Raw genomic sequence first — 13,908 nt, 5'->3', positions numbered from 1 at the left:
GCCGAATGGTATGAGGTCAACAAATCCGACGAAACATACGCCCCAGAGAGGAAGCCGCCGCCTGGAAGAACTCGCGCCCTTATCAAGATTCCTGCCGTGCTCGGAGGAATCGGCGTCACGGCTATGCTAGACACCGGCAGCGAAATCGACATGTGTTCCCGGAGGTTATACGAAGCTATGGCTAATCCGCCGCCCTTGCGGACTGATTTGAGGCTGCTTATGTCTGGAGTCAACGGACCCCCGAAACACATCAACGGCATCATGCAACAGGTCGAATTGCGCATTGGAGATCTGAAGTTCCCGACGGACGTCCATGTCAATGAGGACGGGCCGGACTATATCATCTTAGGACAGCCTTTCCTGAACAGAGCTAGGTTCTCCCATGGCTGGGATGGCGACAGGCCGGTGGTCCGACTGTCTTCGGAGGACGGAGACCTGGAATTCTCTTACAAGACGGTCAAGAATGGAGAGCTGGCAAGCGCACCGACGACCGGGGCCGCTCCCAGACCGAGGCGAAGGTCTGACTCGGACCGCTTCGGACATGAAGACAAAGTCGGTCACGCCGGGAATGGAGGTTCTTGTACCTGTTCGACAGCGGATTTTTGAACGCAGGCGAGCGTGTATTCACAGCATACAAGCCCGTCGCAAAGAAGAAGAGAGCTGTGGGGGCGACTGTGCCGCCCGAATCATTGACTGTAGGACAATTTCGAAGACCGGAGGGGTTGCTGGACGACCTACCGGACCTACCTGTACAAGTATCGTGTTTCAGTTTCGGAGAACGATTGACTGAGGATCGCTGGAAATCTATGGTTGAGGAGAGTATCCTCAACGAAGAAGAAGCCAAGTTGGCCAACTGGGTCGTTATGACCAATGAGAAGACGTTTTCATGGACGGATGCCGAGAGAGGCCAGTTCAAACCGGAGTATATACCTCCATACAAGATACCGACTATTGCGCATACGCCATGGAGGGACAGGGCGATTCCGATACCCCCTGCCGCCATCGACGTTATCATGGGAAAGATACAGGAGAAGATTGACTCCGGAACCTACGAGCCATTGCAAGGTTCCTATTTGAGCTCGATTATTGTGGTTGCCAAGAAGGATGGAGGGTACAGGTTTGTGCACAATATGCAAACATTGAACTCGATTACGGTACGGGACAACGCAACACCGCCGTTGCTGGAGAACTTCGCCGACGAATTCGCCGGACTATCCTGTGTGGGGCTGTTTGACCTTTACGATGGATATGGACAGTACCCGCTCCATCCAGATAGCAGGGATTTGACGGCGTTCCAGACGCGTATGGGGCCGCTGAGACTGACGAGTTTGCCGCAAGGAGCGTCGAACTCTGTCGGGGTCTTTCAGCGGGCTGCCAACTTTATTACCGGTGACGAGAATCCACCGACGACTGTGGCTTATCTGGACGATTTTGGCGTGAAGGGACCTAGGACTAGATATGAAGATTCGAAAGGGCAGCCAGAAATGATACAAGGAAACCCGAAAGTTCGGCGCTATGTGTACGAGTATCTGCAGAACTTACATCGACTACTGTGGAAGATGGGAAAGTACGGAGGGACTTTCTCGGGGAAGAAGGTACGACTATGCGATGCTGAACTTAACATAGTGGGGTTCTCGTGCTCGTACTTCGGGAGGAAACCCACGGATACGTCGGTCAGGAAGATCACCGATTGGCCCCCTTGTCGAAATGTGAAGGAGGTGAGGGGATTCTTAGGCACGGTAGGACCGGCCAGGAATTGGATCAAGAACTATGCTGTCATCGCTCGCCCGTTGGTGCGACTCACGGCCGGCAAGATAGCCGACAAGGACTTCGTCTGGAGCAACGAAGCCGATCAAGCTTTCAGGGACATCAAGGCGGCCATAGCCAAGTGTGGATGGATGCGGCCGATTAACTACTCGTCCGACGGGGAGATATACCTGGCAGTGGATTCCAGCCATATAGCCGTAGGCTTCGAGATAGGACAAGACCATGAGGGAACCAAGAGACCCGCCAGGTTCGGTAGCATCACCTTTTCTGAACGGGAATCTCGATACTCGCAGGCGAAGCTAGAACTGTTCGGTGTATTCAAAGCGCTGAAGAAGTGTGCACAGTGGGTATACGGTCGAAGGATACGATTGGAGATAGACGCCAAATATCTCATAGAGATGATTGGCTCACCGGAATTACCTAACTCGGCGATGACGCGATGGCTGTGGTACATCCATAATTTCGACTTATACATCGTGCATGTGCCAGCAAACAAGCACATGGTGGCGGATGGACTGTCCCGCCGACGCCGAACGGACGAGGATACGGATGAAGAGGATGTCGAAGCTTGGCTAGACGCCGCATGTGGACTTGCTCGTGTCGAGCACGCGGAGCCGTTACCGACTCTGTGCAGCACGAATCTGATACAGGAGTACTATGATGACGAGTGGAAGCGATTGGGAGACTACCTGGAGACAGGGGAAATGGAAGAAGGGTTGAGTGCCAGTGCTGCAAACAAGTTGAGGGCCAAGGCCCGATCGTATTTCATACGGCACGGGAAGATCTACCGGCGGATTAACAATGAAATGCCACGCGAGGTACTGGGGACGCCAGCTAGACGGAAAGCCGTGCTGAAAGCAGCCCACGAAGAAGGAGGACATAAAGGATCACTCGCTCTCCGACATCGAGTTGGTCTCAGCTTCTTCTGGCCGGGTATGGCTAAGGACGCGGAAAACTTCGTGAAAGCCTGTGACCTATGCCAACGCCGAGATCCGAGACGGTTTGAGGAGGAAAACCGGTCCACTTATCCCGCCGATCTGGGTAGAGTGTGGGGTATTGATTTGGTGACCCTACCGCCATCGGGAGGATACCGCTATATCGTTATAGCTCGGGAGGATGTATCGAAGTGGGTTGAAGCAAAGGCCATACGAAAGAAGGAAGCGTCGACAGTCGCCAAGTTCATCATGGAGAAGATAGTTACCCGATACGGAAGCATATCGCGACTGAAGAGCGACCAAGGATCCGAGTTCATGGGCGAAGTGTTGGTTGAGATGGCCAAGTTCAAGATCACCCACATACGGACTAGTCCTTATCACCCACAAGCCAACGGGATGACGGAACGAGGGAATGGACCGTTCAAGGAAGCGTTGTACCGAGTTGCAAGGGATGTGAAGCAGCCTTGGCACAAGCTGATCGACTTCGCTTGTTGGGCCGAAAGGACTACCTATTCACGGACTACAGGGTACACGCCATATCGGTTGATGCTCGGACAAGATTGCGTATTACCATTCGACTTGGAGGAAGCCACGTTCTTAGTGAGAGGGTACGAGGACGGGTGCAGTAGCGGGGATCTACTGCATCATAGGATACGGCAACTGCTGCGACGAGAGGAGGACATCGAGTTAGCGCGGGAGAGGCTAGCTATATCTCGGGAGATCTCTGTGAACGATCACAACTTACGACACGATCGAAGGATGAACGAACCTTATTCGCCGGGCGATTGGGTTCTGTTGCGAGATTCTGCAAGAGACGTCACATATCAAACCAAGGACGCAGATAGATGGTTCGGACCTTATGTTGTGGTGGAACAGACCAGAGGTAGAGCTTACCGGATCCGAGAGCTAGATGGAGCGCTGCGCCAAGAATTGATGGCGCATACACGTTTACGCCCGTACTACCGACTCGACATCCTTCAAGGCTTACCGGAAGTGACCTTACCCGAAGACGGGGAAGTAGAAGATTCCACGGATGACGAAGAGGAGGAAGACCGGAATGAAGAAGAAGATATCGAGCGACAGTGGGGATGGATGCGAGACCTGGACGAGCCAAGACCTACCGGACCTTGGGTGCCCACGACTCGCGACACCATACGTATCTGATAGGGAGGCTAGGACGGGGAGCCTAGTCGGAAAGAGGGAAGGATACGAGGATAGAAAGGCAAAAGGTAGAAGAGAGAACGAGAGAAAGGAATGCGAGAAGAGAAAAACATTATATAGACATAAAAAGAAGGAAAACCGCACAAGGAATCACACTAGCGGGAGCTGGGTCATGCGGGATATGATGAGGATATCCCTAGGGGACAGCACCGACCGCCATCGCAAAAACTCGGCATACCGAGCATCAGTCTCCTCCTTGAGAACGGTATGGAACAGAGGGGTTCTGTTCAAACGAAAAAAAAAAAAAATATGGAAGAGAGTCAGAGGCGGGATATCTAGTATGCGGATGAAGACGAACCTTAGCAGCTCCGTGCCTTCGGACGATGGCCGCGGGAGAGAGTAGAGATGGTTCCTCCCATACTCCAGCATCCAACCCAACGACAGTTCGATCTCTGCCTCGGGAACCTTCGCCCACCCTGCCACGCTCGTCAAGAGAAGCGTGAAGGAGAAGAGCCACGCCTCCTTGCGCCAGGGATCCTGGCTCCTCGCAACCTGAAACAGGATGCGATCGAAGAGACTGTAGACGTCCCCCGGGAAACCCAAGACCGCGCCGGTACCGGGAAAGGGAATATAGAATCCGAATATATCCCGGAGGATCGTTCGGACGGCGAGGAATAGTTCGAATAGAAAGCGCTGTGATGAAAGTTAGATTGCGATGAATGGAAGGCCTAGGAAGGATAGCGAGAGGACCTACTTGTTTCCATTCCGGTAGAGGGAAGCAGCGGTTTCCCTCACGACTCCTCACCCTCCATTCATCGTTCATCAACGCCCAGGCATCCGCGTTGGTCCACACGGGAGCAGTGATATCCGGGCGGGATTCGACATTGTGGAAGGAAGAGTTCATTGTGGGGAACGTTTTACTATTCTAGGGTGGAGTGCGAGCGAGAAGTATGTGGTTGAGATAGATGGTGAAATATCGGATATCGAAAAGAGAGAAGACATCAAGAAGGAGGGCATGAAGCTTCTTAAGTATATGGGGAACGTATACTAAGAAGCATAGCTTCTTTGGGCAATTCGGTAAAACCACGAAAAGACAAAAAGAACAGAAAAAACGACGATCCGAGTAGCGAAGTGATACGACGACGACGGCGCTAGAACCCGCGCAGTGGATACGACGACAGAGTTTGTATGACGAAGGATCGGCAGACGACCGGGGAAGACGACAACGAAAGGACGTTTGTGCGTAAGCACGTAGAGATACTACGTGTACGGGAAGTTCGGAACAATACGGAGATTAGGAAGAAGTACCACAACCGTCGAGAAGCCTGCTGCAGCGAAAATCAGAAGAGAGAACGAGAAGGCTACGGGACGATATCATCGTCACACCGGACTACACGACTACAACCGCAGCCCATTCATCCCTCGCGACGGGCCTCCTTTTCGTAGGGAGGCGGGGGCTGAAGCGAAGAAGGATAGAGATCGGTTAGTTAAGTGTGTCGGAAGAAAAGGACGTAGGAGGAAGACGTACGGGGGGAGTATCGTCGCGGACGACGATGGGAGAATCGTCGCGGACGACGATGGGGTTTTGAGCCGTTCCGGGCTCGTAGCGAGGTGGCGGGGCTGCAATACACATATCTGGAATCAGTATACTTGAACGGAAAGTAGACAAGTCTCGTACTCACTCAAACCACTGGGACGGGCTATCGCGATAGACCAGGAAGGGAGATTAGGACCGGTGAAGAGAACATTCTTGATCCAACTTACGTCGCTGAGACCCAGGACCCCGAGGAAGGTTCCTCGGAGAAGTGTTGGCTACGAAGAACAAGAACGAGAAGGTCAGCGAAGAAGAAGGATCAAGACTAGATGGAGACACGGACCTTTTTTAGCGGGGGAGGGGGTGTTCTTCTTAGGAGCCTTGGACATTTTGACGTTTTAGGTATGAAGAAGAGAAGAGAGAGATATGAGGGAGGAAGGGGGGATAGACGGAAACGACAAAACGACTTAGACTATATACCTTTCGAAGAAGCTCGAAATCGGTGTACGCGACGTCACGGGACCCTTGAACTTGCTTCCGCTCGACGACAGCGACTATGGCGGAGTTGGAGTACTACTACAGTTGTGCCTACGATAAGGCATATCAAGGAGAGAAATTCGGCAGCGAATATCATCGATGATCTAAGTTCGAGCTTCTTAGGTGGATACGTGCTTTGCTTACCCAATCGGGAAATTCGAGGTGACGCACCCCGTTTCCCGATGACGTTATCTTCCGACGAAGAATCTAGCGAGCGACAACTTCCCATGGGTATACTAAAGGCAGGAGAACAGCGACGATCTACCCGACCGAAGTGTAGGGATTCCGAGGAACAAAGACGACGATTTGGAACAAAAAGAAACCTCCCGCGCGTAGGAATTTGCATCCGCGGTCGTACATGGACAATAGCGCGACTACATTTCTGCCATCTGAAACACGTTCCTAAGCAAGGTGTTCACGTCGGTACCTGGTGGACACTGCTGTCGGGATGGGTATAAAGACTCTCGGGATACGGTCGAAAACTGAAGAGCATACGACGGAAGACCCATCCAGCATCAGGCAAGATGGACGAAGGTTTTATCAACGACGAGGTCGACTATAGCGTCGAAGACGACAGCTATACCGACGACCAACTCCCTACCAACTACGAGAGAGTTTCTGCTCAGGTACAGCAGGAAACCCCTTCTAGCTGGGGCGACGACATTCCAGATACCGTCAAGGCTATGCCTGCTCCTACTATCGTCACGGGTACACCTAGAGTCAGCGGGGCTGCTCAGAAGGAAACCCGGGCGGAACAAAGTACTACGAAGCCCAACGAGGCGGCGCGTGTTGCACGAACTCGGACCACTGAGGAAATCCTCAAGTGTGGACGTTGTGGTACCAACGCGCATGGACAGGGCCGTGGATGCCCTTGGTTGGAAGAAGTATTGAGGAGCGGCGCCCTCACACGGGTCGGAACGGACGACAACTACGACCTGATCCGATTGGACCTTGCCGAACCTTTATCTTTGAACCGGTACATCTCCAATCATAAGGGGGCACCGATCAAGAGTACTAAGGAAGCATTCGAGTTGAGCTGCCGGAGCTACTCGATGAACTCGGTTAAGGCCATTCCGAAGTGGTACCGATTCGAAGGGCAGATTCCATCCTTGCTGGGAAGGATGAGGACTACGATTGACTCAAGGGCCGGGGTTCCCTTGAGGGTGAGCGAGAATACGAGGATCGAGAGGGCTGCGCCGTTTTACGGAGGCGTCGGGCCTAGCTCGGTTCCCCGTTTGATGACCGGTAGGACTCCCGCTCGACCGCTCGCGGAGAGGATCACACCTGCTGGTAGTGGACGCTGGGGAGACGATCGTCTTGATAGGCACAAACACCGACCTGTAACCGTTACTCAGGAGGTTATGCGAGGACCTACGCCGGTGTTCATTACCTCCAAGACCGAAGACAGCTTCATCCTTACCGATTCAACTGGGAAGGATTACTTGTTGAACCGTGGATCGATTGCGGCGTGGACCCGTCAGGGACCGCTTTAGCGACTGAGGACATCGCAGGGAAGAAGAGAACGACTTGTGGTGACAGGAATCTATCGGCCCCGACGGTCGCCTACTTCCTACATCCGCGGTTCGCTCTCGACTACCTCGACCTCGCCGCTGTTGGTCACGGTGGATTACTAGGCGGCAGCCGACGGTGGATTAGAAGGTTTCATCGGACGACGGGAGACGGGATACACGTGTATAGGTCGAGGCATACGGGCAGAGGAGAAGCGGAAGACGCACGGCCCGGAGTATAGACCGTTCCGGTACTTTACTCGGTCGCGCTGGCGTAAGCGTACGCTAGACACGTATAAAGGTCCCCACCTCGATATTCGATTCCCCTCTTTTCCATCGCCGTTTCACCGTTGTAGTAGTCAAGCAAGCAGTAGAGAGACCAGTAGTAGACGTTTATTCATAGCTTTTATCCCACATTTCACTTTCGGTAAACACCTACCGTTCGACCTCGCTGATTCGCCGCTTCGCGTTTCACGTTTACTTCCCATCACCCGCTTAAGACAACGGATCTATAGCTGGCTTCCGGACAAGGTTAAGTAGATCGGCGTCAGAGTACGGCCTTTGCTAGCTTGCCACCCCGAGAGGTTTCGAGTTATACGACTTCGACGTATCGCGTTTGATCGGAGATATCACCTTTTACCGTCGAACGTCACGTGACCTGAATCACGTGACGCTTACACGACTTTACCTGCCACCCACCCCCTATAGTCTACCGGGAACAGCACTTGCCTACCTGGACATCCATTACCACTCCTAGGCTTAGCAACCCTACCTACCTACCTACCTTACCGCCAACTCAGACGAGTTGTTGTTTGACGTCGTCATCGACGTTTGATCCCGAAGACCGGGATAGACCCCACAACGTCGATCCCGATTGTACAAAAGCCCAATACTCTTACAGGATTTTCAACGTCGGTGCTTTGTAACACTATTGCTTCCCCTTCATCCGAGTCATGTTCTGAATGAACATCGTTCCGACCATCCTCACTTAACGGCCCTCCAGACATGGCAGGAGGACTGGGACTCTTGGCATTGTGATCCCAAGCAAACTCTTCAAACGACGGAACAGCAGCAGCACCAGGTTTATGGGTAGATTGGGTGTCGAGTTCGTAGTCACGGTGCTGATCCAGAACTTGGGCGATGACGCCTAAAAACTGGGTGGTACCCATGCTCAAGAGCTGACGTTCGCATAGATTGTAGAAATCAGGGATTGTCATTGCCGATGGTAAGGCATCCGGGGTTGTTCCAGTCAAATCTAACACGATTCGATCAGTCATTGCCTGAGTGTATGTGTATAGCAAGAACGCTTACCCATGACTTCGGTATTCCCAATGTTGGCCGGTTTCTCCGGGGGAGGGGATGTCTTAGCCTTAGCCTTAGCCTTAGCCTTTGGTTGTGGCCTTGTTGCTACTGGAGGCGAGGGATCAGGGGTATAGCCTTGAGGTACGTCGCGATTGTCCTCATCGAAGCGATTTTGAAACCCAGCGCAAATTCTAAGGTGTGCGCCATGTCGATCGGGGGGAAAGCGGCCTGGACACCAATTGCACTGCTTAGGTACGTTTGGATCGTCTAACTCGTTCTGTTCCTCCACATCAGAGTCCAACTCCTGCTTTGCCTTCCCTTTCCCTTTCGCCTTACTCGTAGGGGGAGCTTGAATCTCCACCTCCAGATCCCATGTGGCAGGATCACGGTCGAGGGCGTCGGCTAGCTGTTCACGGAACGCTTTCTTATCCTCCAGTGCATCCGCCCATGTGGCCGGTACAATATAAGCCATAGCTTCGTCCTCAAAAATGTCGGCCAATTGGGTAATATCCAAATCCCATGGATTATACGTCAAGTCCGGTTGGAACTTCTTCGAACTGGCGGTAAGTTTGGCCCATCGCCAAAGATGAGGAAGGGGCTTGCTAGCAGCCTTGAAGACTCCCTCTACGTAAGAGGTAATCTGTACCGAATCCATGTTATCCAAGAGATGGAGTTTCTGGATGCACCGTAAGCCTTCCAAGCATTCGGTAAGTGCCGCAGTGCGACCCCTCTTGTTTGTCTCCAATACGAGCTGCTCCCGTACAAACGAACCACAAGGAATGAAAGCAACCTGTAGTATGTTCTTGTGAGCAAAGGATCCCAGAGTTACAATGATATGCTTACTGACCTTGTTCTTTCGCCCAAGCTTCTTCGGCTTACCAGGCTTCACAGATGCGTGTATAACCTGTTGACCAACGCTTCCCCTTATCTGAAACCCGCCTCGGCCCATCTTCTTGAAGCTGCCAATTCCGGATATCCCTCGACCAGGCAAACTCTGCTGTGAGAACGTAGCAGGAGCCGAGCCAACCATCTGCTGAACCCTGCGAGCCTGGGTCAAATAAGGCGCAGGCGAAGCAACAGCTCTGGTTGCACCGGGTGTCGAGATCTCTGGAATGACTTCTTGAACATCGTCTTCAACAGAAACCGACAGAGATTGACGGACAGGGGGGGCTGAGGGAAGAGGAGCAGGACTAGGCTGTGTTGCACCAACTGGCTGGGCTGGAGCAGCGATGGGAGTAGGGGGAGTCGCTGTGAGGGCCTGGAGAACAGCCTGAAGGTTGGCGATGATATCGGCAGTGTTGTTCATGACGGCTAGTAGCTAGTAGCTAGTACAAGTAAGGATAAGGTAGGCTAAGTGGACGTTAGGCTTGTTAGGCTAATCGAGGGGGATGAAATGAGAATATGAAAGATAATCTTGATGGTGAACTCAGATTATGATCCCTTTTTGGGAGCTTTTGCTCAAAGGAGAGGGTATAGATCGATGTCGCGCGCACCTAGATTCGCGAAATCAATAACAAATCGGTCGATTTTTGATATTGCGGAGATTCAGTCGCTTGGAACAAACGGCCCGGTATAAACGGCATGGCCTAGCTAGCTAGCTGAAGGCTCGAGATCTAATCATCGAGTAGCCTCGAGCATTCTAATCACCTGTTACCTGGACACACGGTATTTGCCGTCTTTGAGCACTTGCCCTTCATCCTCACTGACTGGCTATCGACATTGAAGGCCACTGTCAGTTTCGTATCGAACACAGCGGTGACTGTTTCGAGTATTCACTGGCCTCTCAGTGCTCGGCTCAAAATAAAAACATGATCGATCCTGGCCGACACTGTTTGAATCTGAGTCTGGCTTCGATACCCATCGATCCCAAAGACGCTCCTCGAGATCTCGCTGCTGTGAAACAGAAGAAGACTTGGCCCAAATCTAGCCCGTTATTACGACAGAGGTGGCCAAATCATCGACCGACTGAAGATCTACGATGGGCAAGACCTCACGGAACTTCCGAGGGGTCCGGGCAGGAATCGATCGATGCGAGCGAAGATGAAAGCACTTCCACCATATGGGATGTTCCAGAGGATAGATATCTCTTAGAGTCTACTCGACAGCGTGCGACTCGCAAGTTAGGAGAAGCTAGCCAACAACGGTTCGATGCTCGGCCGATCGTTATCAACTGTCGCGACGACAGCGCCTTGGACCGACTCGTCGCTGCAATCAAAGGAGAGGATGGGAGAGAGCCCCTCTTTGCTGAATATTGCAGAGCTGTGGATGCCGCTGAAGATGCAGAATCAAAATCAAAATCGGAGGCGGAATGTTTCGACATCTTTTGCCGAAAGGCCAACATCGGCGGTACTACACTCGTCGGCGAAGGATACAAGAATCTGTTCAAATACAACGCCTCGCAACCTCTTGCCAGGAACCCCGAGGTGGTTCTCGATACTGCTCACGGCGCAGACGATTGGGATGATACGGGATATGATGTCACGCCTAATCTTCTCCTTCTCGACAAAGGCGATCCCAGGGGAGACGTCGGATTCGGCTCTGAAGAGGAGAGTCAACATCAGAAACGTCACCAAGAGCCGACTTGGCGCGAAGTCATAGGTGCAGGAGCGGTCAGAATGGAACAGACCTCCGATATGTCGACCGTTGGTAAAGACGCAACTCCGGCGCTTCAGTTGTTGAAGTCCCTCGTAAGACGCGGAATTTGGGCTCTATGTCAAGGCGTCTCAATTTGATATCTGATCATGATACTATTTTCCGTACTGTCACCCTTATTTCAGACCACGCTAGCCCGCAACCATCCGATCACCGGTAGGTCTTGTGGATTCACCCTCTGCGGGCGCTTCCTCCGCATGTTCGTCTCGGACAGTCTTTCTTTCGCCACTACGCTGTTATGCGATCTCGCCGACCCGGACCATGCCGTCGACATCGCCAAGATTATCGCGTTCTTCACGGGACCCAAGGAGAATATTATCGACACGTTCGAACCGCCAAGGAAATCGTTCAAGATCCGGCCGCCTGGCTCGGAGGTGATCGAAGAATGGCATTGGAGCAACTCTCCAGAATCGCCCGAGAACACCCCACTCCCGAACCCGCTTTGGAAAATGCTCGAAGTCCGCAACGAGTTGTGGGGTCGGCGCACAGCTGTGTTCGCCGGGTACGCTCGCAAGGGAAACGAAGGACCAGAGACGGCCATCCCAATCGTCATGAAATGCGCATGGCTGCCGGCTTATCTCAAGGATTACGAAAGCAGGATCCTGGAACACATTCGAAAGGCGCTTCAGGAGCCCATCGATCACGAAAAGTACCCGTTCTTGGAGGAAGCCCTGAAGTTTGTCGATCCACGAGTCATCGACTGCATCCCGCGATCGCTTGGTGTGCTGCAGGACTGCGACCGCGTTTCTCGACTTGTTTCGCCCATGAACGGGATCGAGGTAGAGGATGGAACTGAAAAGGACGAGGATGATCAGGTGCGCCTAGAACTCTCCGTCTTGTGTACGACTGGCCCGCACGGCGAGCGGGTGCCGACCACAAAAGGATCGAAACTATCTCTAAAAAACCATTGCGAGATACAATGCGGCGTCTTCGAAACGATCTTGATCATCTCGTGCTGTGATGTCCATTATCGTGATCTCAACATCGGCAACGTTCTCTTTGTGGTCGATCCGATTCCAAGCAATGACAAGAAGGGCAAAAGTCGACAGGCTGCGGGAAAGATCACGGGGTATCTGATCGATTACGGGAACGCTCGAATCCTCAACAAAAGGCGCAAGCGGTCCCCCCCTGAGCTCTCGGATCCGGAGGCCCCAAAGGCGCGTCTATGCCTTGACGATGCCAGGTCCATCAACGCGTACTTTGTATGCACAACCATGTTGAAGGTATTAAAGCTCGCAACCAAATTTCGTAAACAATGCACAATCGCACGGTCCAAGGAGGTCGCGATGCGATCCGAAGACCCGAAAGAGTCACAGCTGGCTACAGAGAACTGGAAGTTGGCCATCGACCAGCAGAAGTCCATCGCCGAACAAATCGCGAACTTGCCTCATCGGTATATCGATGGTATGTTGACAGGATATCATCATCACTTCCTCGACGTGGTCCTGTCGTCTAAACGAATCCTATCCCGTCCTTCCTCGCAGACATCGAATCTGCGTTCTACGTGCACATCTATCAAGTGGGTCCGAGTGCGTTGCGTTTCTGCTGGAAGCTTACCTTGTTTGCGACAGGTAGCCAAGGTCGTCGGCGCACGCGAGGGGCATCAAGCCGAAATCTTCCGCTTACATGAACGCGACATCAAGAAAGCCGCCTGGAGTGAATCATGCGAAATGGTGAGTGAGCTTTCCTGCTCATCGCAGCCATTGACCGCAACTTCACTCAAGTGACATCATCTTTGCCGGTTTCCAGCTGTTGCGGGGGTTAAACAACCTTGTTATGCCATGGCTCTACCTCGAGTGCGACCACGCTAAGGATGTCCGCAACACGCGCGCCAAGATTGACACTCAAGCGCTTGACGGAAAGCTGGTGCAAGAAGAGTACGATTGCTTCGTGAGGCGTATTGACGCTGTCCGTAAAGCAATTCCGAACCTTCCCGACGAAGTCTTGCTGCGTGGTGCAAGCTGGAGAGACAAGCCGGCTCAACGCGAGCCAGGGAGTCCCAGTCCGGCACCCAACCCCAAACGCGCTCGGCTCAATTCGTCGGTCCGCAAGTAGGTCTCGGCCTGAGAGACTCTCCTTGCAATCTCTCTTTCGTCTCGGTTCACCGGATCACCAAACGATCTCCGGACTGCTCCTCCCCGATAGTCTCCTTTTACGCATCTACACCGTCTCCCATCACTTGGGCTCTGGACGACATACGGACTTTTTCTGCGATGGTCCCCTTTTACGCACCTTTACGATACGACCTTTGACCAGCGAGCTCATAGAGACTCGACGTTCCCAGAGAGATCCGCTTTTGGGCATTCCGTATTACTTTACGCTGTATTCTATATGATACGTTTCACATGTCATCCATACCCTCCAGCCGTAGTGCTGATGATCATTTAGAGAGGTTTTGCTTCCGAATGAGGCCCCGGGCAGGTGCCCCCGGCCTTCCGGGGCACCCGTTGCTGTCGTCATATCGATCTTTCAATCTCTCCGACCTCATTATATTCCTGAAGAGCAAAGACAT

At 52.8% G+C, this 13,908-nt stretch overlaps 5 protein-coding genes across 5 annotated transcripts; 2 read left to right on the top strand and 3 right to left on the bottom strand.

Annotated features, from left to right (window-relative positions):
* Positions 1-4,013: 4,013 nt before the first annotated feature.
* Positions 4,014-4,767, bottom strand: HD553DRAFT_343005 (uncharacterized protein; the record flags this gene model as incomplete). The annotated part of the gene is made up of 3 exons (XM_046182824.1): positions 4,014-4,146; positions 4,222-4,556; positions 4,618-4,767. 3 exons carry the CDS (start codon positions 4,765-4,767, stop codon positions 4,014-4,016), a joined length of 618 nt encoding a protein of 205 aa, XP_046035605.1.
* A 511-nt stretch (positions 4,768-5,278) lies between these two features.
* On the bottom strand, positions 5,279-5,786 carry HD553DRAFT_343004 (uncharacterized protein; the record flags this gene model as incomplete). The annotated part of the gene is made up of 5 exons (XM_046182823.1): positions 5,279-5,320; positions 5,392-5,483; positions 5,546-5,563; positions 5,628-5,675; positions 5,741-5,786. The coding sequence occupies 5 exons, from the start codon at positions 5,784-5,786 to the stop codon at positions 5,279-5,281; spliced, it is 246 nt and encodes an 81-aa protein (XP_046035604.1).
* Positions 5,787-6,458: 672 nt separating this feature from the next.
* Positions 6,459-7,684, top strand: HD553DRAFT_324623 (uncharacterized protein; the record flags this gene model as incomplete). Its single annotated transcript, XM_046181511.1, has 2 exons — positions 6,459-7,097; positions 7,259-7,684. The coding sequence occupies 2 exons, from the start codon at positions 6,459-6,461 to the stop codon at positions 7,682-7,684; spliced, it is 1,065 nt and encodes a 354-aa protein (XP_046035603.1).
* Positions 7,685-8,238: 554 nt separating this feature from the next.
* HD553DRAFT_343002 (uncharacterized protein) lies at positions 8,239-10,050 on the bottom strand (the record flags this gene model as incomplete). Its single annotated transcript, XM_046182822.1, has 4 exons — positions 8,239-8,336; positions 8,431-8,697; positions 8,754-9,534; positions 9,592-10,050. The coding sequence occupies 4 exons, from the start codon at positions 10,048-10,050 to the stop codon at positions 8,239-8,241; spliced, it is 1,605 nt and encodes a 534-aa protein (XP_046035602.1).
* A 260-nt stretch (positions 10,051-10,310) lies between these two features.
* HD553DRAFT_313109 (uncharacterized protein) lies at positions 10,311-13,765 on the top strand. The gene is made up of 5 exons (XM_046180190.1): positions 10,311-11,431; positions 11,522-12,800; positions 12,881-12,915; positions 12,968-13,069; positions 13,146-13,765. The coding sequence occupies exons 1-5, from the start codon at positions 10,553-10,555 to the stop codon at positions 13,449-13,451; spliced, it is 2,601 nt and encodes an 866-aa protein (XP_046035601.1). The 5' UTR covers positions 10,311-10,552; the 3' UTR covers positions 13,452-13,765.
* The last annotated feature ends 143 nt before the right edge of the window (positions 13,766-13,908 follow it).

This window comes from Filobasidium floriforme, assembly GCF_021052385.1.
Source record: "Filobasidium floriforme strain CBS 6241 chromosome Unknown HD553scaffold_14, whole genome shotgun sequence".
Classification (NCBI taxonomy): domain Eukaryota; kingdom Fungi; phylum Basidiomycota; class Tremellomycetes; order Filobasidiales; family Filobasidiaceae; genus Filobasidium; species Filobasidium floriforme.
Note: the sequence above shows the minus strand (reverse complement) of the source record. Positions and strands in the feature narration are given on the sequence as shown.